Raw genomic sequence first — 26704 nt, 5'->3', positions numbered from 1 at the left:
CACGCATGGAGTATTGTTGCTACATCTAGGTTGGTGCATTTACCACTGGTCTCTAAATCTTAGACAGAGGCTAAAAAAGAGTCTCCAACCTAATCAATCTTGCAATATCAACTCAAATACCAGTCCCATGACTGCAATGTTGCATTCCTGTGCCTGTTTTACAAATATTTTCATGAAATGTACTCTGATGAAATTGAAGCATTTGTGCTTTCTCGATATAAATACCCTGACTAACACAACAAGCAGCAAAATCCCACCTCTTTACTGTAGAGATCTTTAAATGCCAGAAAGCCTTCTACTTTAATAGTTCTTCCCTCGGACTGCTAGACTCTGGAATTCCCTTTCAGTTTTCTGCTGCCCTGACTGTTCTGACATGTGAATGTTCAAGTGTAATGTGAACAGAGATATCGCTGCTCAACTCCCTACATAGTGTCCTTGTAGATATAATCCCAAGTAGTAGTCCCTTACATCCAAATAGCACTGTGTTTTGTTTGGGGTGAATAAAAATTTGAAAAATATAAAGATGTAAGACAAGACTTAAAAATAGGAAATTACCATAACATGAATATTTGTCAACATTTGTTTGAAAGCAGCTATGGCTGCTGATTTTTGTGTGCATGGGGAGGGGGCATCTTACGTTTCAAACTCAATTTACGATATTATATTGTTTATTAGAATTTACATTTTTTTTAAGATAGTAAATTAATTTGATATAAATTGAAAACAAATTGCATTTAAAATAAAGTTATTTATGATCAAAAATCCTTGGTTAGAAACAAAATGAAGCATCTGTTCTGATATTACACTTCACCTTTTTTTCCTTGATCAGTGCGAGAGAAGTACTTCCAGACTTTTAAAAAAAATTTTTGTTCCAATCTAGAGTTCCCTTTTAGGGGAAGCTGGATTTTTTCCACATTAAAAACCTATTTTGTGTCTAATCCAGAGTTTTCCTTTTTGGGGAATATTAAAAACTGAGTTTGTGTCTAACTTTGCCCTTGTGGAGAAGCAATGGACAATATTTAAGATAATTAAATAAAACTAACACTGGTAATCAAAACAAAATGGCGATGAAAAGAAAAAGATCAAAAACTCATTCCAAGAATAACTTTTTCAAGGAAAATCTAAACTAATAAAAGAAACGGAGTTTATATAGACACATATGAAAATCGTCTTTTCAAATAAAAACTCTTTGATATACTCATGTATCATGCAGAAATAAGTATCCTCACTAAAAATTAGGAAAAATTATTGAGTAGAATTTTAATTAAAAATAAAAATCAATTTTTGTATTTTACTGATACATCATTAATTGATGAAGTGACAAATTATTTTATCTTCGCCTGCTTTACAAGTATTTTTGTTTTTGTCAAAGCCAGATTGGAAGAATATCATAAAACTTAGCAGGATTTGGACCTTAACATTCAGCCGTTCGTCTGTTTGTTCTCCAAATTCTCAATAACTATTCATTATATTTTTCTGAAATTTTGCATTAAGTTACAACTACCCAAGTGAGGAAATGTAACATTCTCGGATTTTTTATAAAAATTCTGGTTGCATCTCCAGGGGGGTCAAAAGGGGTCAAAAATGGCCAAAAATAGCACTTTTCGGGACATAGAATCTTTTCTTTTGTTGAAAATTACCCAAAAGCAAGACCACGTGATATACATCTGAGATGTAATATTTGACCCTGGGAAAATTCTGGTTGCATCCCCAGGGGGTCAAAAGGGGTAAAAATGGCCAAAAATAGCACTTTCCAAGACATAGAATCTTTTCTGACCATTAGATTTTGCTGAAAATTACTCAAAAGCAAGACCATATTGATATACATCTTGAAACATAATATTTGACCCTGAAAAAATTCTGGGGCTTCAGCCCCAAGGTGTTTTAGGGGTGAAAAACACACCTTTTGGCGCTACTTTTTATTTTTCTCCTAAAATTCATACTTGTGTCTAAATAGGGGTTTTAAAAGGTACCGAATTTAAAAAAACTAGGGCATCGTTTGCCGTGAAATGGTGTCATTTGGCTGTTTTAGCCTAATGTTTTACATTAGGTCAGAGGTTTAAATGGCAAAATACGTAACAGTTCTACAACTGATTTTGGCTAACAGTACAAGGGAAGTAACTCTTGTAGACTCGATTTGACAAATATTGATTATGCATTCATAGACTGAACTTTAATACATGCGATTAGTTGTATGCCTGTGTACCGCAAGCCTGGCGCACTAGAGAATTTTTTACATTTTCTCTCAGATGAGCTCAACAACTTGCCTGTTGATATAAGGGTACTTTTGTTGGGTGATTCCAATTTGGATCAGGTTCTTACAAACAATGTAGCACTAATAGAATCCCTTAATGGATCTCAACAATTTCTTCATTGTTTAAATTACACCACTCAAATTGAAGGTGGTATATTGGACTTAATTCTTGATAGAGAACTTTCTTCTTCACCAGCACTGTGGCTTCCCAGCTCATTTAGTGATCACTTTGTTTTATATTTTAATGTGTGATTATTTTATATCTGTTTTGATTTATTTACTTCATATCGATAAAATAATAAAAAAAATATGAGACCCCCCCCCCAAACAAAAAAAGTAACATCTAGAATATATATATAAACAAAATAATATTAAAAAAAAAACAACCTTATACAGAAGCAATACCTTGTCATGGTTATAGGGCTTTTACTAAAGTTTCTTCATTACCTTTTATTCAAAAATATGACAAAGGCATCAGCCAGAGAACCATATAATTTTTGGTTTGTTTTATTTTTAATTAAAGTTCTACTTGATAATCTTTCATAATTTTTGGTGAGGATGGTATATTTTTGTATGTTATGCAAGCACTCAGATTTTCATACAGGTTTCATACTGTATAAGCACTAAAGAAATCTTATTTGGATTCTTCAGACTGCTGTTCTCATCTTGTTATTTCAACATCTTGGATTATTTAACCTCCAACATTCTATAGGTTTATCTTGTTGACTTTGTGAATCTTTCTGTGGAAAGAGAGAATCTGTACAGCATTTTGAATGGAACCCTTTATTTAATCCAAGAGTGTAGTATGCTCTCATTCTGGCAGTTCTAAGTGACACTCTTCAAAAGGTTGAAGGTTCAATCTTCAGTGCAAGTGACACTAAGAATACAATTGTTAATTACTTAAAACTTTTACCCAATCATGGCTGATGGAACAAGAGTATGCTAGTCCCATGAATGAAATGAAGAGATCCGTTTGGAATTCAATGTAGATCTCTGAGATTGACAAGCAACATCTGAAGAAGGTCAGAGGATACATCGACTAAAATGTTCTAAAAATAACACTCAAGATAAGAAAAATTGTCTGAATTTAACTTAGTAACAGCAAAATTAGACATATTTAAATACTAGAACCTGTAAAAACCAATTCCATATAACCGTTTACAAGTAAGACAAAGAGAAAAAAGAGGAAGTAAAAACCTCTTGAAATAATTATAAACTTTTATTTAAAGGGGGAAAAATAAATTGACTTTGAGGTAAGAATAGTTTTTTTTAAACAAGGATAATTTATACAGAATTTTTTTTAGAGAGAAGAATTGTCATTCCTGCTTGAGATAGCATGAAATTAAAAAATGTCTTGTTGGATTCTCTTCTTTTTTTCATCAAATAAATCTGCATCTTCTTCAGCTTTCTTTTACTCATATTTGTTGGTTTTTACTTGGGAAAAAAACATTACTTGATCTGATGTAGCTTCGACAGCTTAGTCAAACGAAAACTCTTTTCTTATTAGAGAAGGCTCTTTCTTCTTGCTGCACCATTGAAGATTATACACTTTCCTTTTCACTTTGAATATTTCCTAAGGAACAAGCAAATTATTGTTTGCACCATCACTTTTTCACTCGTCTGAGGTTTAACATTTGCATATTTTTTTTTTTACCTAGACGAAAATTTAACTGACGAAATAGGACCTTCATCTCTAGAGCCTCTTGATGTCTCACCAGGATGGGTTACTACATCCAGCTCCGTCATTTTCAAACAACGACCTTTCACTCTCAAAGGCCAAGGCAGCAACTGCATTTATTCACTTCTATTTTTGCTTAAATCAGCGAGCAAACAATCACTGGACCAATCGTCAACAAAGAAACAATCATGTGCTATCAGTAGCAGTCTACAACTACTTGTATGGAGGAGTGGGTTAAAGAAAGAAAAGAAAGAGAGAAAGAAGGGTAGATGAAAGAATTAAATTCTGACAAAATAGTCTGAAAAATACAAATAAAACAAATTTTGTCTGTGACTTAATTCTCCATTCCAACCCAAAGTTTAAGGATGGCAAGTTTGGTTTCCAAGCAGCAAAATGACTTGGTGGGAGACTACCCCCCCCCCATAAAGCAATGCATATAATATCAAGATTTTTAATAAAAAGAAAAGAAATTTCTAGAATTTCACAAAAGAAGAGGTCTGATGATGATGCCATCAATTTCAAGATGATGATAACAGTTTGATAAGAAATTATAACGATTCATCTCAAGAAAGAAATTACCGGATTTATAGGTCAAGTAGTACTGGTCATAATCGATGTTGGCCAGATAGATGAATTCCTGCACCCTTTTCAATGAGACCCAGGCTTCCATCACTCCATTTACCACCCATGGAAAGGCATTCAGGGGTGCAATCAGCATCACAAACAATGACAATGATGTAAAAACCTGGTGGCAAAAATTAAAAAAAAAACTCTTGATAATTTGAAAACAACAGTTTGTAGGTTAACAAAAAATGTTTATCCATTTATTTAAAAAATTTTTAGATTCAAATTTTATTTTTAAAAAGTATCCTTTTAAAAAATATTCACACTCGGTTTGCATCGATTATAAAAAAAAACGTTTATAATAATGAAATCCTATATGAACATAATAGTTCATTTTACAGCAAAAATTTAAAAATGTTACGAAAATTTTATGAGTCAAAATTTCTATTATCAAAATGCAGTGGATTATTAAAAATTGATGGGCAAGCTAATGGAGAATTTTAAAAAAATTAATTTTAAACAGTTGGGGATGTTTAGATCATAAATTAAAATTGCCTCCATTCTAAAAATCTTCCTGAAATGAATTATAGTTTTTTTAGTGTGAAGAATATGGTACAATGATAAAAAGGCAGAAAGCACTGAACAGAATGAAATATCGATTTATCAAATACAATGCTATATGAGTTTAACATCAAAAAATGTAATGCAATGTCTAACATCAAAAATCCAACTCATTTTCTTTATATAATTTTTATAATAAGTCAATTAACATTACATCTAACAAATTGATATTTATTTCTGATTAGCCAATTTTTTACACAAATTTTTAGTCTGTGTTCTTTACCTAAAAAAGAAATTCCTATCAATTTAATCTGATCCAATATTTCTTTTAGTAACAGAAAATTCCAGATACATATCAAAATTCTAATTGAATAAACTATGTTTATTAGCCAATGAAATGGTTGCATTTATTAGCAATACACAAAATTGTAAATAGCTACCAGAATTTGTTCACTTGTGAGTAATGTTGAAATGCTTGAACTAATAAATAACCAAATTATAAGAAATTAACTTCTCTTCTTTTTATACCATGGTTATTGTTATTATTTTAATTATTCCTATTAATATTATTAGTATTTTCACTTTTTTGATTCAGTTTTTTTCTCTGTGACATGCAATTTGAGTTTTATATTTGCATGTGGTAAATATCATTTTAATTCAATGCTTTAATTAAAATTACATTTATATATATATATATATAAACTTAAAAAACGCTTTAAAATAAGTTAAAACACAAAAACCTTATCGAGGTAGATAGAAGAGTAGCTTATTTTGCCTTAGGTAACATTTATTTGTTATACATTTGTTTCTTTACCACTTTTTATTTTGTTGTTTATTTATTTATTATTATTGTTGTTAATCTTGATACTTGAAGTGTAGAGTTAAAATCATTCACTTCTCACATTGTGGCTAATAAACAGGGACAATAATTTTGCTGCAGTTTTACAATCGTTCACTGTGCAGAGGAAGACAACTCTCTTTTACTAAGAGGTTCGTTCATTTTTCTGTCTCATAATTTAGGACACTCGACGCAGCAATATTTTTTATTAAATCAAAACATTGAAAAAAAAAATCTGCGACAAATTTTTTTTTCATGTAACAAAGTTAATAACATTAATGATACAAAACATAGTTTTTATGTGACTATTAAGAGAAAACTAACAATATTTTCATTAGATGAAAACATTTCAAAAGAAGCTGCGGTAACTTTATTTTTTTAATTGAAAAGTAAATGTTATGGTATGGTTTTTTTTTCAAAAAATTAGTCTTTAACATTAAAAAATACAATGCATGCGCAATTAAAAATAAAAGATTAAAATGGAACGAAATCTAAGTTTCGTTCCATTTTAAAAACAACCCCAAAACAGACTACCCTCGACAGGTTTTACCAAAAGAATAATTTAATTAAAAAACGAACAATAAGCAAAAATTGAATGTAATTTAAAATGTTTTCTAAAATAAGCAATCTGAGTTATGTCCCCTGTTTTTACAATTTTTTTTTTTTTTTTTCTTTAAATTGATCTTTCGCTTTTCTTTGCACAATCACCTATATGTTTATATGTAAGTGTCAAACTTACATATAAACAGCAACAATAGACAGGAATGTAATCCAATCTAAATTTGGCACAGAAAACATAAGACTCTTCATGATCCATTTTTTAACACCTTTTTCCCTTCTCACTACTGAAGCATTTACATATTTTTTTTAACTAACTTTCTTTTTTTTTTTAACTAAGTTTTATAGTTCCATCATGCCTTCCGATTTGCTACTGAATCATTTTATTCTTAATTAGTTGGGGGTGGGGTATTTGACCTTATTTCCTTTATAACTTTGTCTATCCTCTTGTACTTAGGTTACGGTGTGAGACCATCGCAATGTCTCTTGCTAAGAGTTGATAGACAAAGGGTGGCCAATTTGTAGACCATGACGAAAAGAAAATATTGTACACACACACACAAAAAAAAAATATCACCTAAATTGATCAAGTACTTCAATTTTTTATTAAAAAAAAAAAATAAACAAAGGTTTCTTTTATAATCCACAAAGATTCGAAAAATTGGTCAAAAATCAAATACATAGCAAATAAATGTTACCAAAGGCAAGTTAAGTTACTCTTCTTCCCAGCTGGATAGGTTTGTAGTGTTTTTACTTAATGTAAAACGCTTTTTTGGCTCGAAAAACCAACCCGTACACAAGAAAAAAATGGCCAGGTAACAAATATATTGCGGACATTTTTTCTTGTGCTTATGTATGGGTTAACATTAGTGGTTTTTCAAGCAGAATAAATATTTTGCATTTAGTAAAAATACTACAAACCTATCCAGCTAGGTAGAAGAGTAGCTTATCTTGTCTTTGGTAACATTTAATTTTTATATATTTAAGTTTTTAATAACTTTTTTTAATCTTTGTGGATTGTAAAACAAACCCCAAAACTTTTAAGCGAATTTGAGTTTTTTTTCCAATACCTCCTCATGTTAAGAATGGGTGCCTAAAATCTTGCATGTTCGAATTATTTGGGGTTATCTTCTTTCCTCCTTCAAAGTGTTTTCGAGATGGTGTCGCAAAAGCATCTCTGTTAGTTTTGCTATAACATTTGATTTTCTTATTTAAAAATAAAACTACTTGATCAATTCACATGATTTTTGCATAAAAGCATAAAAACGCTTTTGCAAGCTCTCTCACTCTTTCTCTCTCTGTCTCTCTTAGGGGACACATTTTTATATCAATAAATTGTCTTACTTGTTAATGCTATTAGTTTAGAAAAATAGGATTTAATACTTTAATCATATATTCTCCTTTACATTTAAAGTATTTTTCAGCTATAGACAACAAACTGAAAAAGTAATAAACAAAACACGCAAATATATAACACATAAATGTTACCAAAGGCAAGAGAGGTTGATCTTATATCTAGCTGGATAAGTTTTATGTTTTAATTTATTTTAAAGCGTTTTTTTAAGTTTAAAACATAAATAGTCCAAGTTTTTTTTGTTTTTTTTACCACTTATCAAGCACAAAGGCCACTTGGGGAGAAGGGTTAATTAATGTAATGTGATAGTGTAGTAATTGTTAATAGTGTAAGTTGGATACAATTTGATTATTTAAGGGGACGGTTCTACAAGAACTTATTTACATTAGACTTGAAAGCTACCATACTGTTGTCGGCCAAGAAGCAGGCCAATGGAATTCTGTTCGACAGGTGGGTAGTTCTAGGAAAGAAACTTTGTTCATGGAATCTACAGATTGTTATTTGGGGTCGTTCAATAATAGCTCAAAACTCGAAAATTAAACAAAATACTGATAGAAATCCACCTTATAACTGTCACGGCGACACTTATGAGTATTTTGTTTCATTTTCGAGTTTTGAACAATTATCAAGTCTCTCCAGATAATCGTCTTATGTCAGCCATCTTGTGTTCGTTCTAACTTAGCAATTCAGCACTACTTGTGTTTCAAACTTAAAAAACGCTTTAAAATAAGTTGAAACACAAAAACCTTATCGAGGTAGATAGAAGAGTAGCTTATTTTGCCTTAGGTAACATTTATTTGTTATACATTTGTTTCTTTACATCTTTTTAGTTTGTTGTTTATGGTAAAAAATACCCCTATTTTTCAATATGTCAAATTCTAATAAGGCGAATTCTTTTCTCTATTATATATACTTTTGTTGTGTTAAAAGATTTCAAGAAAGTTTTTTTTTGTCTGGTTGACGGTATTTTGAAAACCTATATACTCAATGAATTTTTGACCTACAAAATTGAAATTTGGTATATAGGGTATTCAGACATATGGAAAACTTTTTCCTTGGTTTTCATCCAGAAAAATGGGATGCTAAGGGGTCAAAATTGAAAAACTGGTACATGCGGGTCATTGGATTTTTATTTATTTGTCAACTGTTTCATGAATGCACATGCGTGAATCATTCACATGACAGATTACTTATATTAAGAACTAGCGGGGGTACCCGGCGTTGCCCGAGTGTTTGTTTCCGGGACGGGGGGGGGGGAGTTTAAAAAAATGTTATGGTAGGTAAGTAGGAAGGATCAAACCCGGAGTCATGAGTAAAAGTAGGAAAATAAAGTGTGAAAAAAAAGAAAAAAAAAAAAACATTTGCAACGTTAACAGTTCGGCCACCAAGAAAAGTCCATTCCAGTTGTTTAGGAAAAAAAAACAAAAAAAAAAAAACGACTACGGTAGGTCGGCGCGAACGTGAAAATATAATGTGAATTGTCCAGCACGCTAACCACTACGCCACAGAGCACTGCAGCTTAGTTTAGTGATTTTAAATAACTTCACATGAAAGAACTACGAAGCCAAACCGGTGTTCTCTTCTCAATTGTTCCTTGTGAACGATCCCCAAACGGTGTTAAGTGGTGGCAGGGGGAGGAGGAATTTATTAGAGAGAAAATATTTTACCACTTCCATTGATCGTAACCGATTTTGGCCGTGACTTCTCAGCAGAAAAAGTATAGAAATCTAAGATTATCGAGGAATTTGAGAAATAATAAGCCTATAACACACCTCAGATATTGTTCTGCCGTTTGTGCATATTATATTTGCATGAAATATCTTGATTTTTAATCCTATTAAGGTCGAAATCTGACGGGAAAAAATGAGTTCATTTTATTTATATAGAGATAAGTAGGTTTGAAAACAATTTTTAAAGATCGTGTCAAGCTGGCTATCATATTATCATATGGTTATCATATTTGACTCACTGTCTTTAGGTTATGGTTTTGATCTCAGCTTGAGTATTTTTTTTTACTTATAAAAAATGAACTGTTTAGAAAAAAATATAATACTCGCATGCACATGTCTCAGTTACTGCATGAATTAAAATATAATATTTATATGTATTTTACGACCAGGCAACACCGGGCGGCCTGCTAGTGTATATATATATATATATATATATATATATATATATATATATATATATATATATAGGCAAACAGTTAATAAAACATGTTAAAAAACACTTTGAAAAAGAGTTAAAAACATATTTAATCTGAAAAGGAAACACTTGATAAGTGGATAGTACTTAATCCGCGGAGTTTCAAAGAAAAAGGTGATTACAAGTGAATGGATAGTCTGGTGAAAGATAAATAATCCGATGACGTTAAAATCCAAAAATATAACTTCAAGAAAATTAATTGAATTTCCATTTGCACAAGTAAAATCCAAGGAAATCCCGTAAATGGAAGATGGTCCCAAATAATCCAAAGGCTGAAAACTATGGAATAATTCACAAATATGTACAAGGGAAAAGGGGAAAAATTCCAATAATATTAATAAAAGAAAAATAAGATATGCTTTTCACACTGTTGCGGAGACATAAATAGTGATCAGGGAAGAAGAAGAGGAAAAAAAAAATTAAATGGTGATAGAATTAAATATAAAATAGAAAAACAAATATCAAAATGACCCAGACAGGAAATGTTAAAAGGCGCAAAAAAATATATAGGGCAAAATAATATAGGTCAACTGAAATGTACAGGTTATTACTTCAGAAAATGTCAGCAAGAGTTGTTAAAAGACACCTTTTTTTTCACCATATCCCCTCTGCTTCACTTTTTTTGTTATCAAGTAAGATCTTTGACTTACTTGTTGTTTCATCAAATACTTTTGTATGCAAAATCCGATCCCACATTTTGCTAATTCCTACCCTCTGCTGAGAAGGAAAGTATTTCTTTGAAACTCTGCGGATTAAGGACTATCCACTTATCAAGTGTTTCCTTTTCAGATTAAATCTTGGATCATTTTGGTAAATTTAATTGTAATTTTTATTTTATATATATATATATATATATATATATATATATATATATATATATATATGGAAGATGGTCCCAAATAATATATAGATAAATTTATCACCTCCTATTCTTATTTTTAGACACCATCCCAATTCAATTATTTCTAATTTAAAAAAAAAAAAAAAAAAAAATTCTTTCGTAATCTCGTGTCATTTTATTTATTTAATCTATCACCGCTATATTTCCAAACACAATTTTTTTTTTTTTTTAATCTCTACGATATTTTAACTTTTAGACGTAATCCACTACACTAATTTACTCTAATTTATTTTTTATTTTTTTCTCTCATAAAATGTATATATATGTATATATGATATCTAATTTACATAAGGAAAACACGTTGCTCTCCCCCATCATTATATATAGCCCCAATCCTCCGATTCTCTCGTCAATGACCATCCCTCTTGAAGAAGCCCGCATAAATCGGACGAAACGTTGAGTATTCAGGTCCTTCCACCTCCATTTTATTTCATATATATATATATATATATATATATATATACATATTCACATCATCTCTCCATGGGAAGGTGATAAATAATTTCATGTATATATATATGAAATTATTTATCACCCTCTCATGGCGAGATGATGTGAAACAAGGATTGGAAAGTTGGATTGAAGAGTGCCTTAGAATAAGAGCACTGCTTCGCAAAAAGATGCCTGGACAGCCCCATCAGCATTCCCCAATACAGGCACCTCAGACGATTAGCAATAAACTCCTTCTCGCATGGAAGGGAAAGTCTAAAAATGGCCGTGACTCAGTTGGCTTTAGTGCCAAGTGGTAAAAAAAATGAATAATATATAAAATTGTTCACTTACTTTTGCAGCGGTGAGTTGATTTCCAAGCAGCGTATAAGTAATAAAAGTGAGAAAAGCAATAAGAACAGGAGTTGTAGCCCAGAAGAAGGCACAGGCTGCATCGAGATATTTTCGAATTTTTAAACTGCCAAGCTCGTCATCCCGCAACTTGTTAATTTTGTTATGAAAATAACTCTCCCATGCATAAAATTTCACAACTCTCACACCATATAAAATTTCATTCATCATCTGAAGAAAAAAAAAGAACAGGAAAAAACTTTTAAAATAAACAAATATTTTTGTAAACATTTTTTTTTTTACTCTTTTTCACCCGAAGCATGACAATCAAGGATTAAGAAGGATTTTTTTATAGTTGTTTAATGAAGCATAATCTTAGTAGTATAAAATGTTACCAACTACTATTAAATGTTACTATTTATTTACAGGACCATTCCACTACTGATTGAAAGTTGTTTTCCAGTGTTGCTGACATTTTCTTGAATATGTATTCGTTTTTCTCTTATCTCTAATATAGAGTGTGATGTCATCAACAACTATACTCGTCTTGGACACAATTTTATCAGGAAAGTCATTTATGAATATCAATTTTGAATTTTTATTAAAAAATTCTGAAACAAAAGTTGATTTTAATTGTTTTACATTTGTAATCAAACAATTTTCACATTAAACACTGAAAGTAGTTCGAATTGTCGTAAATACTAACAGTTCTACACTGAATTCAAAACAAAAAATTCCAAACATAATACCAATTAAGCAGCAATATATTCACATTATAACAAAAATTGTTTTTAATTGTTTATTCAATTTATTTATTCAAATTTTAGCAGGGAGCATTCAGTTTTGTTTTTATATATATACACATAAAATAATGCCATTATTTGATCATAACATTAATCTTTGACACAAAAATATCTCCCATCTAATGATTAAGCAATAAAACTTTTTCTTTGTATTATGAAACTCTGCTGCATATTTTTACTAATAAGTCACCATTTATCAAGGAGAAAAACCACTCAAGGATAAGGGTTACTGAGATGAATAAATTGATAGCTGAATGATGATGAATACTATCAGAGGATTGAAAATCTCCACATAACATCCGCTTAAAACAACAGATGACCCAGAAAACAGCAATGACGCCCCCCCCCCTTCGTCAGAAACATCACTAATTGAATAGGAGTACTAAATTACAAAATAAGGAAGTACGGGAGTTAGGAAATTGCCAAAAGTAAATCCCTATGTTCACTTTTTACTTTCTTTTGAATTATGATGTAAATAGTTTAATTACACAATTTAATATATTCCTATTAAGATTTGTTTAATGGTTTTAAAGCTTTTAACATTTTTATTATAAATTGTTTTTTTTTCCAAAAAAAGTCATTCACTTATTAGCCTCTGGCCACAATCTTGAATATTTATATAAACTTTTCTGTACTAGTAAACTAAAACTGCCTCCAAAATATAAACGTCCATGGAGAAATAAATCCACTCATTAAAACCATACTAAATCTACATATCTATAAAAGTGAACATGTCTGTGTGTGTGTCTGTGTACATTTCCCTATCCAATAACTCTGTCAATTTTCAGTCTTCAGACTCGAAATTTGATATACAGGATAGTGAGATTTGGGAAAATTTTTGTGATCCGTTTTCGGACAAAAATTTGGCTGTTAAAGAGTCAAAGTTCAACGATTTGACCTTTGAGAACTCTACCAAACTCCTCCACCAATTTTGGGTCTGAACAATTGAAATTTTAGATATAGGTTCCTTGGACATGGATCTAATGTAATAACTTGATTTGAGCCCAAAACAATAAATGTTAAGGGATCATAATAGGGGTCAAAGTTAAAAAAAAATTGACCTCAGCAGTGTCTACCAAATTACTCAGACAATTTCTGGTCTAACATTTGAAATTTTACATAAAGGGTATTCAGAGATAGGGAAAGCTTTTTAATCGGTTTGTGTCGAAAATTTTTAGTTATCAATGGATTTTTACAAGATCAGTATCGTTTTGAAGTTCGACCTTTCCGACGACAAATACCGAAAAATTAGCTAAAAACATTAATATCTTCACCTTAAACTGGGCACTTTTCTACAGGGGGAGGGGGGATCACTTTTTTCGCCTACATTTTTGAAAGTCATCCTCTTCTTTCGATTGTCTAGCCTTAATTAAAACCTACGTCACTTCCGGTTTAGCGGTGGTCATAACAGCAAAGACGTCAGGTTTTTTCCCCAGTTCTTTTCCTCCTTCACAGTACGGGTCTGCCTTCCTACTCCCTTTTTTCTTTTTTTTGCTCAACACACACATCCAAACACCTGAGCAATGCTAGTTCATGATAATATTTTGTGAGGCCATACACTTTGGTTTGGATTTCTTCTTTTTTTTAGTTTGTCACCATATCTTGCTTTTTAATCATTGTTTGAGTATCTAATCTTCGCAAGATAAGCTACTTTAATCGTTCTTGCCCACAAGGAGTTCTCCAAATTTGTTGCATATGTGTCCATATCAGGAACATGGTTGTTCACTGAAGGAACATCTTCCTTTGATCAGAGAAAATCTCATCAAAAAGATAACTTTCCTGATTCAGCCATATGATTCGTTGTAAGTTTCATGTCCTGATAATTCCAAAGCAGTTTGAAAAAAAAAGACAGAGTGGTTAACTGAAAACCTAGCTTTCCACTGCTAGAATGCATCTTAAAATATTCACCTCCAACATCTACAGTCTTTATGGAATTGTGAGTGGCTCACTATAGTAGACAAGGAAGAGCTAAAAAGTGCCAAGCCTGGTTCACAATAATATGAGAAAACTTTTTTTTTGAACAAGGGAGTCACCACTTATCAAGGCTTGCAGACCACTCGAGGATAAGGATGTAGAATGGTTGCCAGAACAATAGCGTAGTAATTGTTAGTAGTGGAAATTAGGTAGAATTTGATTATTTAAGGGAAGAACTTGTTTACATTAGAATTGAAAGACAACCATATTGTAGTCAGACTGGAGGAACAGTCCTAGGAAAGAAGCTTTGTTCATGGAATTTGCATGGGGGAAATTGTTGATAGTGGTTGTAGCTAGACGAGTATTTCATCATCAAAATTGATGGAAGTCAGCTAAACTCACTCTGGGTGATGGCTGTGCCAAATACTAAAGTAAGTAGACTTTGGTTCTTTTCATGATAGTCATTTGTTTGATTTTCAGATGACAATTGATTTATCAACCAATTTGTATTCGACGTTTTTATTGACATTTTTGAAAATATATTTTTTAATTTACTGTCGATTCATTGGTTTATCTGATTACTAATCAAAGTTATCATATGAGATTTTAAAAGTTGGGCCTAAATATCATTTAAGCAGACATATAAAACTTGGATTGTAACTAGCCAGTTTGCATTTGTAATTGTAATATTATGTTATTGGCACTATAATAACATACTTTGCTGTAGTTTATTATTTTATGTTTTATTATCCTAAGGAAACTGGTAATATGGAAATATTTTTCAATAATGAACAAAATTCAAAATCAGCAAGGGAAATAACTCATATTCTTTAATTGAATAATATAAAGTGAAATTTTGTTCTTTCTCTGTACAAGTTAAAAAATGTGTAAATAAAAAAATGAAAAAAAAAAAAAATAGCTTCACCAACACCCGATCAATACAAGGTAGGTAAGCTACTTGATAATAAAATGGTTCTTCAACAGTGTAACAATTTTGAAATACGTAACTGTTATGGTTTGATGGTGATCTACCCTATTTGAGACTAAATGGACTCTTCTAGACTATGTGCAGAGGAGATTACAATAAAATGTCAGAAGCAGTCTTTTTGTAACACACTATTCTGTGCTTGTGGAAATCCATAAAATTGTAAATATACCACCATGTTGTCTCATTTATTATCATGATCACAATATTAACAAATAAAAATTGATTCCTATTTGTATATAGGCATAAATACAAGCATACACCTCCATTTTTGAATCTGTGCATTTTAGTAATAAAAATGCACTTTCAAACAGAAGTGTGACAGACTGACTGACAGTAAAGATACATAGACGTATCTATTACTGATGGAAATTTGGTATCTGAAGCCAAAACTATACTATTATTATCTTTTAGAATGCTTAATTTAATTTACTCAGATGAATGTACTATCATTCAATGTTTAAGAGGAGTAAGAGAGGTAGTGTAGTATCTGTTCTATTGTCATAAGACCATCCTTCCAAGTGTTATCTCCTCCTTTGAGGGAGATAGCATAGTATCTGTTCTTTACATTACCTCTTCCTTTGTTGGGGCTAGTGTAGTATCTGTTTGTTATATAAACTAGCAAATATATGTGATCAAAGAGATAATAAAAATTTAAAGAAAAGGCGAGGAAAAAAAAAGAAAAAGATAAAATGTACAACTTACCTTAACACGAATGTCTTTCTGCGACATATTCAGCTTACTGAGATCACATATTTTAAGTGCTAGCCACCGGTTGATTGGAATGAGGAGCAGTGTAAAAGCGACTCCCGCAAGACATGAAAGACCCACTTGCTGGTTTAACAGGAATAAAGCAATTGCAACTTGGAACGGTAAACTCCAGAACTGGTGGAAACTTGGACAAAAATTAACAATTCGATTTGTATCGGTACTCATGAAATTGATTATCTCTCCTGCACTAAATTTTGACAATGACACATGACTGACGGATAACAATTTCTTATAGACGGTCGTGATAATGGATCCTCGGACTTTGTAACCAATTACAGCTATGTGATAATTGAATTGGGATGAACAGAACGTGCCAAACAAAGTGGTTAAAAAGAGTAAGCAGGCGTAAAATATCCCATCCGTTTCTTTTGCTTTGCTGTTCTCCATGTATATGATAACATAGTTTAATAAGACTGGTCCAGCAAAACTGAAGACGTCTGCTGCCACTTTCAGCAATCCAATAAGCAGGTATTCCTTACCATATTCTTTGTAGAGAGATTTTAACAACGCATTCTTAGAGAAAGACTGGGCTGACCTATCTCGTATACCAACTGGTGGAATTGCTTCATTATTTGCAAACGACTCTTCGCTGTTGGCCCAGAATGGATCGGTTAATCTCTGTGACCTTTGGTGTTTCAATAAGCATTCTGATAATGTATTGTTGAATGCCTGGTCAATCGTGCACGTACGAAGCCTTCGCGGCAGAAAATGAAGATCCAACACGGAATCAATTTTCCCTTTGGTACCTCGACGCATCATTGGTTGCACCCAATAGAAAAAAAGCTTTGAGAGACAGCTAGAGCCGTCTTCAGCAATCTCGACCTGGGTATGGTCGACGTGAACACCACCGTATGTTTGCACATGTTCAGACATAAGCGGTTCAGTTTCTGACGGATCATAATTAATGAGAAATGACTGACCGGGAACATCTTCTCGACGTCTTGACGGCAAGATAGACACGAGGTAGAGACAGTGAAAAAACAGCGAGATATATACAGTATATTCCTCAATTGGATTATTCAAATTTGGCCTAGTGAGGTGATGAAGTGCCACGCTACGAGTCTGAATAACACGAGAGGCTAGCGTAAGCAACACAGCAAGGTTCATAGTGACCGGCCCACGTAAACTAAGCCAGTAGACGTCTCGTAGATACCAAAGAAAAACTAAGTTGGTGAGCCAGGTAAAAGCAATGATACATTCAGTCACACCATCCATGATACTAAGTTTCTGGTAGTTAAGCAATGTTGATAAGCTGACCCCTGTTACAGGAATCAGCATCAAGAGTAGGGCGCATGCAACTCGTAGTAGCAAAAACCATGGTGGCGACAAAAGTTCTCCTAAATTACGGCTGCTTCCTTGGGCGGCTGCAGCAAAGTAGACGCTGCACACTGCTAAGATCAAGTGGGTCGGACAGATGATGGCCAACTGCTCAAAACAGAAACCAAAATCACCTGCACGCCATTCAGTAAAATTCTTGCCTTTACCACACAAATCTTGCCATTTCCATGCAAGAACCATTTTTACCTGAAATAATAAAAACAATACAATCAGAAGGCAGCAGCCAACATTTTTATCTAAAATATATTTTGGGAGGAGGGTAATAAGGAGTTATTTTTTTTTTTAGGGAGGAATGAAAAGAAGTTGTCATTTGAGAGAGGATAAGGAGTTGTCATTTGGGAAGGTGTTGTGTTCGGAGAAATGGGATGTCAAAATCATTGGATATTCAAATAATAAGTAAACCAGCACATTATAATTTAAATACAATTTATTCACAGCAGAAACCTTAAATTATTTACAGAATGATATTTATGTGTCAGCGAAGCCGCCATATTGTCCTCGGTTCCCTTCTCTAGAACTCTTTGGTCTTAGATGAATTTGCTGCTATGGTTTCAAATGATCTCAAATAACAGCAAGGAGAGACTTGATTCCAGATATTTCTCATATGTTATATCTCTCTTTGGTTTTCACACATAAAGTCAATTTCACAGTGTATAAGGCTTATTTAATACTGGAGATATTCATAATCATATCCTATTTCCAAAAGAGGAGGGCTATAACATATGAGAAATATTTGGAATCAAGTCTCCCCTTGCTGTTATTTCAAATCATTTGAAACCATAACAGCAAGTTTTTGTCTCCTCTTCATCAAGACCAGAGGTTTTGGGGATATATATATATATATATATATATATATATATATATATATATATATGTAAATACATGTTTGTGTGCTAGAACTTAATCATCCTAGATGCTCCAATAAGAAACCATCAAAAATGAATAATCAAAATTTGTTTTTCAATATGCAAATTAGTTAACCTTTATTTAATTGCTCGCATATTCATGACTGAGTATATTGTTGTGTTATTACTGCGCTTTTTAATGATGATCGTCCAGTCTATATAATCCTTTTAGCTTGAGTGCAAAGTGCATGTGGACATATCGTCTATCAACCTGCTTACAAAAATAAGCTGACAAGTTGTTCATACAAAAACTTTGTTTATTTCACACAATGACTTGGCGTATGGAAGGGAGGGGTGGAAGTGGCTTGGTGAGGACAAATGACAACTTGGTCAGCTCTCTCCCATCCTCCTTCTAAAACTCTTTGCCCTAGTTTGGCATTTGTTTATATTGACAATTTCCTAGTCAGGAATTCATTTGCTCTTTCCAACCAAGACCAAAACATTCCGATCGCTGATTGTTCAATATGTGGGTCAGTGTCAAGAATGCTGTTTTACAATGCTTGTACATTGTTCCTGTATTTTAACTCTGCTTGGAACGTCTCTTCGTTTGTCAAGAATCCACTGCATGTGTGCACAACCAGCGATAATTCTAGCGTTGCCTAGCTCAATATGCAACACTCCTTTCACCCTTATTTTCCAAAATATATACACAATATGAATACATTTTTACTCCCTCTCTCTCCTCCACCATAGCTACAGATACAACAGCAATTTAACAAAACGTCAATAACTTGTTCCACAATTAAACATTTACAACAAGAATTTTTTTAATGCATTTTCACAGTTCATAAAGTCCGATGAAAGAGAAAAAAAAAATCATCTTTTCTTTTTTTCATGGATTTCTTTTTTTTTTTCAAGTCTACGTAATTAATTTAATTTTTTTTTCAATGTCTCTCCTTATGCATAATCTTTGATCATCGATGGTAACTGCGTCGCAATTATAAAATTAACATTGGTAAATAACACTCAATGACCCCATACATGCTTCTGCTCAATTTTTTTTTTTAATTTAAAACTTACTTTAACATTTCAATCTACTCTGATTGAAATGAGAAGCCGTTACTATCTTTCCTAAGTGTCATTCATTGTCAAACCCATAGAGAATGTATTGTTTTTTTTGTTTTCTTAATATTAGGATAGTGTGTGGGGAGGGGCAACTCGACTTGAGGACTAATTTTTATTTCATTTTCATTTCTTCTACCATTTTGTGACATGCAAATCCCTATTCAAACTAAAATTTCCTGTCCCCATACTTACGGAGCAATCACCTACTCTCCGACTTATGCCGTATCCAGGGAGAATTTCTTCCCTAGCTCAGGTACCTTTTTTACTAGCATGCTACTTTGTTCTCCCTTCAAACTACCAGGTAGCTTGATCTATCACTCCCCCTATATATCTTAATTGGTAAAACGTCTCTCATGTCGGTCCCATTTATTCCACACAATCATCATATCTGAGCTGTTGCAACACAATGGCTCAGTGCCATTATCCACGCATAATGTTGAAAGAATGAACCTTTACAAATGTCTGAAAACTGTCTGCATAACACCATCTCGCATCTTAAGGTCATGCAGAGATCTCAACAATCTAACCATCATAGCTATAATGCACTTTCCATAAGCACATGATCCCTAGGAGATAATGGATTTTCCGTTGAGAGCATTTTCCTATGCCTCCCACCAAATCTACATGAATTTGGAGAAAAATTCTATGAAAAACAACAAAACAAAAAAAAAAAAAATACTCACAACACTCTCAAAAACTAGAATAAAACCTGAATGAACTCTAACCCTTCCAAAAGTTAAGATAAACTCGCTGCCCCTTTCTTATAACCTGGTAGTCTGTCTTTTCTTTTATTTCTATTTCCTTTCTCAGTATACCAATTAAATATTTTGTCTTGTTTCTTTTTTAATAAACTCATTATTTCTTAAGTATGCCCACAAGCCAAGCCCATTCGACTAACCCCACCTGCACAATACAATATAAAACAACAAAAACAAAAATTTGTACAAAAATGGTGTAAAATTACATGGTCGTTCACATACAAAAAAAAACGATTCCTTTCAACAAACATTTAAAACACAAATATTTCACAAAGTCCCGTTTCACAAGGAATAAACAGTTCAAAACAATAAAAACAAACAGATCTGTAGAACAAAAAATGTCCACGTCAGTAAAGTTTGGGGATTGGCTGAAAATTTTTTACTATCCCAACAGAAAATCATCAAAACCCAATAAAACATTTCAACAAATAAAATTTGGAATTGCTTACATCGTTTCATTCATTCAAAAAAAAAAAAAAAAAAAAAAAAGTTCCAATTAGTCCTTTTAATTAGTAACAGAAACCTTGCAGGAGACGCCATCTCGTTCACACCCCTGTCATATTAAAGAACAACTGTTTGTGTAAAATGTCATCTGGAATCCACAATTTCTTTAAAAAATCACAAACATTCCAACTAAATTCAGAATCGTTTGCATCGTTTTAATAAAAAAAGTTCCAATTAGTCTTTTTAATTAATAACAAAAACTTTGCTGGGGTGCCACGTCATTCACGCCCCTATCATACTAAAGAACAATTGCTTTTTTTTCCAAACACACATAAAAAAACGACTTTTTTTTTCTTTCTCTCTCTCTCCTAGACAACACACAAAGAACATTATTTTTCAACATTAATGATTTTTTTTTTCGACAACACTTGTTTCTTCATCTCATTTTTACTTATTTCTTCTTTCTATTGTACATTTTTGATTCTCGTATTTTTCTTTTCTTTATCGTTACATTATATATGTGTGCACTGAAAATTTATTTCTTTGGTATATTGACCATTCCCCCCCCCCTCCTTCACAACTAGTTTTTTCTATTACTTTTAAAAAATTTCTTATGCGTGTACTTTTTTTTTTCTATTTTAGAATTCTTTTGTCTATTTCATTGTTTATATTTTTTTTTTCTTTGCATCTGGTTCAAAATGTGACCCCTAACTATCCTTCGTTGTTTCTTTTTCTTTGTTTTTTTGTCTTTTTTTTCTCGTGGTAACCAGGTTTTTTTCTAATCTGCGATTGTAGGTCATGGGCACCAAATTAAACGTATGTTGTATTACCAAATGACATATGTTGTGTATAGGAGTTGAATTATGTGTGTGTTGTGTGTGTACATGGCACTAATAAATGTCTGTTGTGTTCTTATCATAATGGACCATATCTATGTACATTGTATGATATACAACAGACTGTTGACCTCATCCTAAATGTCTATCTTAACGGCCTATGACTCATCTAGTGGTGTTGGTGCGTGTCAGAACATATAATACACGTAACATAACAACATACTTGTTTCTGCTGCTGGGTCACTTCTGGAGGATTCGCCAATTGTCCTGGGGAGGGGGGCTGGAATCTGTTTAAAGACAACACTTCAAGACAGGGACCCAAGATGAATGTGTGCTTTTATATATATATATATATATATATATATATATATATATATATATATATATATTTTCTATTCACTCCAAAGCTTGAGGGTTCTTCTACGTTTCCATTGCGAGACCATCCCCTCCCTCATGGGCAAACCCGTTTTAGCCCATCTTGCTTCTTTAGCATCTCAAATCCAACTCCGACTATGGTTGCACAAACTGGAACATGTGACACTTGACATGTCACATCCAATCCCCGTTTGCATACTTTCTGGTGCAAACTGACCCGGTCACAGAGTTTGAAAACCTGTTAAAACAGGATTCAAATCTCTGTTGTCCACTCATCACTAGATAGATAATTATATAGAAAGATGAACAGATAAATAGATAACAGACAATTTAATACCTCTATACAGCTATCATCTAACAATATTAAGAAGTTTGTTTGAATAATTTTTAAATAGAAAATGTTGGCTTTTAATATCAGTGTTAAGTGCAACGAAGAAAACTATAAATCTTTGTTAGCAAATTATTTTTTAAATATGGTTTTCAAAGTCAAATTTTATTGCTATAGTATCGTTTGACCATAAATCATGAATTGAACCAAACTAACTAATTTTATAAATCTAAGGTTATTTTATTATCTGTTTATAAAATTATTAGGTGTAAATACTTCGACAACTTTCAATATCTTAGTAGATATGCATTTGCTAAGAATGTAATAACCTATTCAATAGTTTGAATGCTTCCAAATTCCTCCCAAATTTCAAAATGCCACTAAGTAATTCAGTCTTTTTTTTTTTTTTTTTTTAAACTATTAACAGGAGATTAATGTTAGAATTCATTTGAAAGAAACCAAAATATATTTTGATGGATTTAATTTCATAATAAAAATATTTGAATTTTTTCTTTTAATGAAGAATTAAGTATCTATAAAACTGAAATTGTGAAGTTGAAAAGTGAAATTCTGTGCATGTGTACATTTCCCTACCAAATTACTCAGTCAATTTTCAGTCTACAGACTCGAGATTTGACATAAGGGGTATTGAGATTTGGGAAATCAGTGTTCGGCCAGAAATTTGGCTGTCAAGGGGTCAAAGTTCAACGATTTGACCTTTAAAAACTCTACCAAACTCCTCCGCCAATTTTAGGTCTAAACACTTGAAATTTCAGATGTAGATTACTTGGACATGGATCAAGCTTTTTAATTTGATCTGAACTAGTGTTGGGACGATTCCTAATTTTTATACGATTCCGATTCCGATTCCAGGAAAATATTGATTAACGATTCCGATACCAAGTACTATTCCGATTCCGATTCCTAGGGAATTATTGTTTTGAAATATACCAGGTAGTTTTATACTTATGATCGGGTAGTTCCCAAATATGTTCTCTAACTTTGGAAGAGATATTTTATGCCTACACAGTCGTGTTTAGGTTTAAATAAAATTATTATATAGTAAACTAAACGTAAAAATTAGCAAAATTTATTTTAGAAAAAATTTATTTTACTTAATTGCAATACAGAAAAAAAAACAAAGAAAATAGAATTAATCCTTCAGAGCAAAAACAAATAAAATAGAATTTATATAACAGAACAAAAAAAGAAAATTAGAGAATAAATACACACGATTCATTATTTTGGTCCTCATTATTAACAGATTTAATGAATTAAATAAAAAAAATATTGCGGAAGAGAAAGAAAATATATACTAATTAAATATAAAAAAAGATAAATATTTAATTTAATAATTTATAAATGAACGTGCATAATTTACAAAGTGTAGTTAACACCTATTGTTTTTTCTTACTTTTTCATTGCTTTTACACGTTGGTTCTTACGTAAAGAATAAGTTTAGCCAAACTAATTTTGAAATAGGGTATATCAAAAGAACACATATAAAAACGATACCACTATAAAAACAAATGAAATACTAGATAAAATTGAGCAAAAATAATTACCAAAATTACAGAAAAAGATAAAAGAAAAACAAAACAAAACAAAAAATGGTGAAGTTTGTTGAGTGAAATGAATTATTGAAAGAAAATTAATTGAACTAATAGAAATGCTAAAAAAAAATGTCACATTTCAATATTTTTTTAATAATTAAATTCTCAGGGTTATCGAAATTAAAAGTTAAGTGATTTTTTTTTTAATTAGACTTCTTTCGAAGCTTGTTCCCTTGAAAAATAAACCCTGTTTTTTTTTTAAATAAATTGAAAATAAAACGCAATTAAAAAAATTTAATTGATGATTGAAACTTTAAAAACATATTAAACATTGAAAAATTACTTATCTCACAAATTAACGTCCAATAAAGTAGATCCAGTCTTCATACAGGAATTCGGTTATAATAAATATATCTTTCCCAAACCTTAAAAATTTAATTTTTTTTTTTTTTTTTTGAGAGAGAGTTCTTTAAAATCGCCGGGGAATGCCGCCTAAAATTTTAAAGAAGTAAATTTTAGGAGTTTAGTGCCTTTTAAAGACGGTTATCATAATTTATTATCATCATTTAATTTCCTTTTTTCCGCCCCCCCCCACACGTTTCCACGTGGTTCAGTAGTTAACCAGTGCTCCTGTTGATGTCAGTCAGCTATCTTTACCTAAGTTTTAATTTCTAGTTAAAAGAATTTTTCATGAATAGAATCAGCATTTTTAAAAATTATTTTTTTAGTTGTATATATTGTATTTACTCTTTGAAGTTAAGAAGGGTTAAAAAATTAGTGACACCTAGATGGTGATTTAGGCAAAAAAAAAAAAAAAAAAGAAAAAAAAAAGACCCTCACTAATAAAACTGCTCTGGGTGACTAGTTGGTAATTTCGCTAAGTCGTGGACCAAAGAGTCAAAAAAAGATTTCAAGAAATTCAACGAATTTTCATTTGGTCCAAATTTCAAAATTTTGCGAAATAATACAACGTGATCAATTTCATTTTAGAGATATTTCTTTCAAAAGCTTTCTTTGAAAAAAAGAAAAAAAAAGTATATTGTTCTATTAAACCTTTTACTGTTTAAATAATTTGACTTTGCTCGATTTATTTTAAGAAAATATAAGTTGAAAAAGCATTTTCATTCACTATTAAAAGATTTGTCAGTAAAAACAGTCCCCAAAAAGATAAGCGTATTTTTTTAAATTTTTACTCACAATGTAGAGCCCTGCATACTTCTTTTCAAGTTAACTCTTTTGTAGTTTTGATTACAATAGATCTGAATGAATGAATCTTGTAAGGGAGGGGGCACTAAGCATTGCCCTGTTAGTAATGAATTTCTTTGGTTTCTTTTTATAACATGCTACATTTCTCTCTTGCGGTTAGAAATATCAGGACATTTTTTTCTTTTTTTCAATATCAGACTAAAAGAATCGTAATGAAGGAATCGGAAAATTAAGGTATTTTTTAACGATGCGATTCCGATTCCGATACCTCCCAAAATACACGATTCTTACGATTAACGATTCCGATTAATCGTCCCACCACTAATTTGAACCCAAAACAATAAATATTAAGAGGTTAAAATTGGGGTTAAAGTTTTAAATTGACCTCTGTGGTCTCTACCAAATGACTCAGCCAATTTTTGGTTTAAACCTTTGAAATTTTACATAAAGTGTATTGAGACATAGGGCAAGCTTTTTCATTGGGTTTTGGCCGAAAATTTGGCTTCAATAGATTTGACCTTTATGGTCTCTAGTAAATTATTCAGCCAATTTTGGGTCTAAACATTTGAAACTTTACATAAAGCGTATTCAGACATGCAACAAGCTTTTTAATCAGTTTTTGGGCGAAAATTTGGCTCCCAAGAGGTCATAGTTAAAAGATTTGACTTTTGCAGACTCTACCAAACTCCTCCGCCAATTTTAGATCTAAACTCTTGACATTTTAGCACATAAAGTTATGAGCAGTACATAGGGCCCGAGCAAAGCTGGGCTGAACTGCTAGTAGTAAATAAAATTAAAATAATGTGCAAGTCACACAAAGACGAGAAATACATTTGGATTAATTATAGAATTTCAAATTCACTTCGCCAATTTGTTTTTCATATTTTTTTTTTGTAAAATCGATAAATATGTAAAATACAATAAAAGTTGAATTCTTTTTTGGCTGTAGATATAAAATCTCAAAACCGACTTAAATTGACGTACAATAGATAACATTAAAATCATCTTTAGAAACCGAAACTGGATCAAATCAATTTCTTTGCACACACAAAGTGTTCAGTATCTTTTTTGATGGCGCTTTATAACAATAAATAATTAACGGCCTAACTTAACACAGCTGCAGTTTCATAGATCATCCGATCATCAGAATGGTATTATGTTTCTGAATTTTGGAGATGATGATAATTTGAATTTTTTTCTGCAAGGAATGGTGGCGTAATGGATAAAGTACTAGGTAAAAATTCAGTTATAAGTGACACTCTTCTCGAGGTTGAAGATTCAATCATCAGTGTGGGCAATACTCAGAATACAATTGTGAATTACTTAAGACTTCTATACAAGTTTAATAGAATGATTCCCAAGTTCGACAAGATACACCTGAAGAAAGTCGAAGGTTACATTATCGAAATAATAACACCCAAGATGAGAATAGTAGTCCAAATAATACAAGTCAGAATTGTATGAATAAAATTCCAAATAACTTTGCATATTCGATCACAAATCAAACTTTGACTTTGCAATTGAAAGCGTTCGGAATTTTATTCATACAATTTTGATGATGGGATAATCTATGAAACTGCAATAAAATGTTAAACTAAGTTACATGCATTATTTATTATTGCTGTATAAATATTATATTTATATGTGAAAAAGTTAGGAAAGAAAATCTAAAAGGTTGCCTTAACCTTAAGTTGTATAATGATTAACAGTGAGTGCTTAATGTGAAAACA

General features: G+C 31.7%; 1 protein-coding gene across 2 annotated transcripts in view; it reads right to left on the bottom strand.

The window, feature by feature from the left end:
- Positions 1–26704, bottom strand: part of LOC145291357 (ATP-binding cassette sub-family C member 10-like) — a 120705-nt gene that overhangs the window by 57834 nt on the left and 36167 nt on the right. For both annotated transcript variants that reach the window (XM_080137129.1, XM_080137130.1), the window contains exons 2-4: positions 16101–17690; positions 11697–11924; positions 4512–4677 (exon numbers count right to left, since the gene is read on the bottom strand). In XM_080137129.1, coding sequence (XP_079993255.1) covers positions 4512–4677; positions 11697–11924; positions 16101–17684 — 1978 coding nt within the window. In that variant the 5' untranslated portion in view covers positions 17685–17690. The remainder of the gene's footprint in view (positions 1–4511; positions 4678–11696; positions 11925–16100; positions 17691–26704) is intronic.

This window comes from Euprymna scolopes, chromosome 12 (genome assembly GCF_053919585.1).
Source record: "Euprymna scolopes isolate OS-2025 chromosome 12, ASM5391958v1, whole genome shotgun sequence".
Classification (NCBI taxonomy): Eukaryota; Metazoa; Mollusca; class Cephalopoda; order Sepiida; family Sepiolidae; genus Euprymna; species Euprymna scolopes.
The sequence above is the reverse complement of the archived record's forward strand: the minus strand, read 5'-3'. Positions and strand labels throughout refer to the sequence as shown.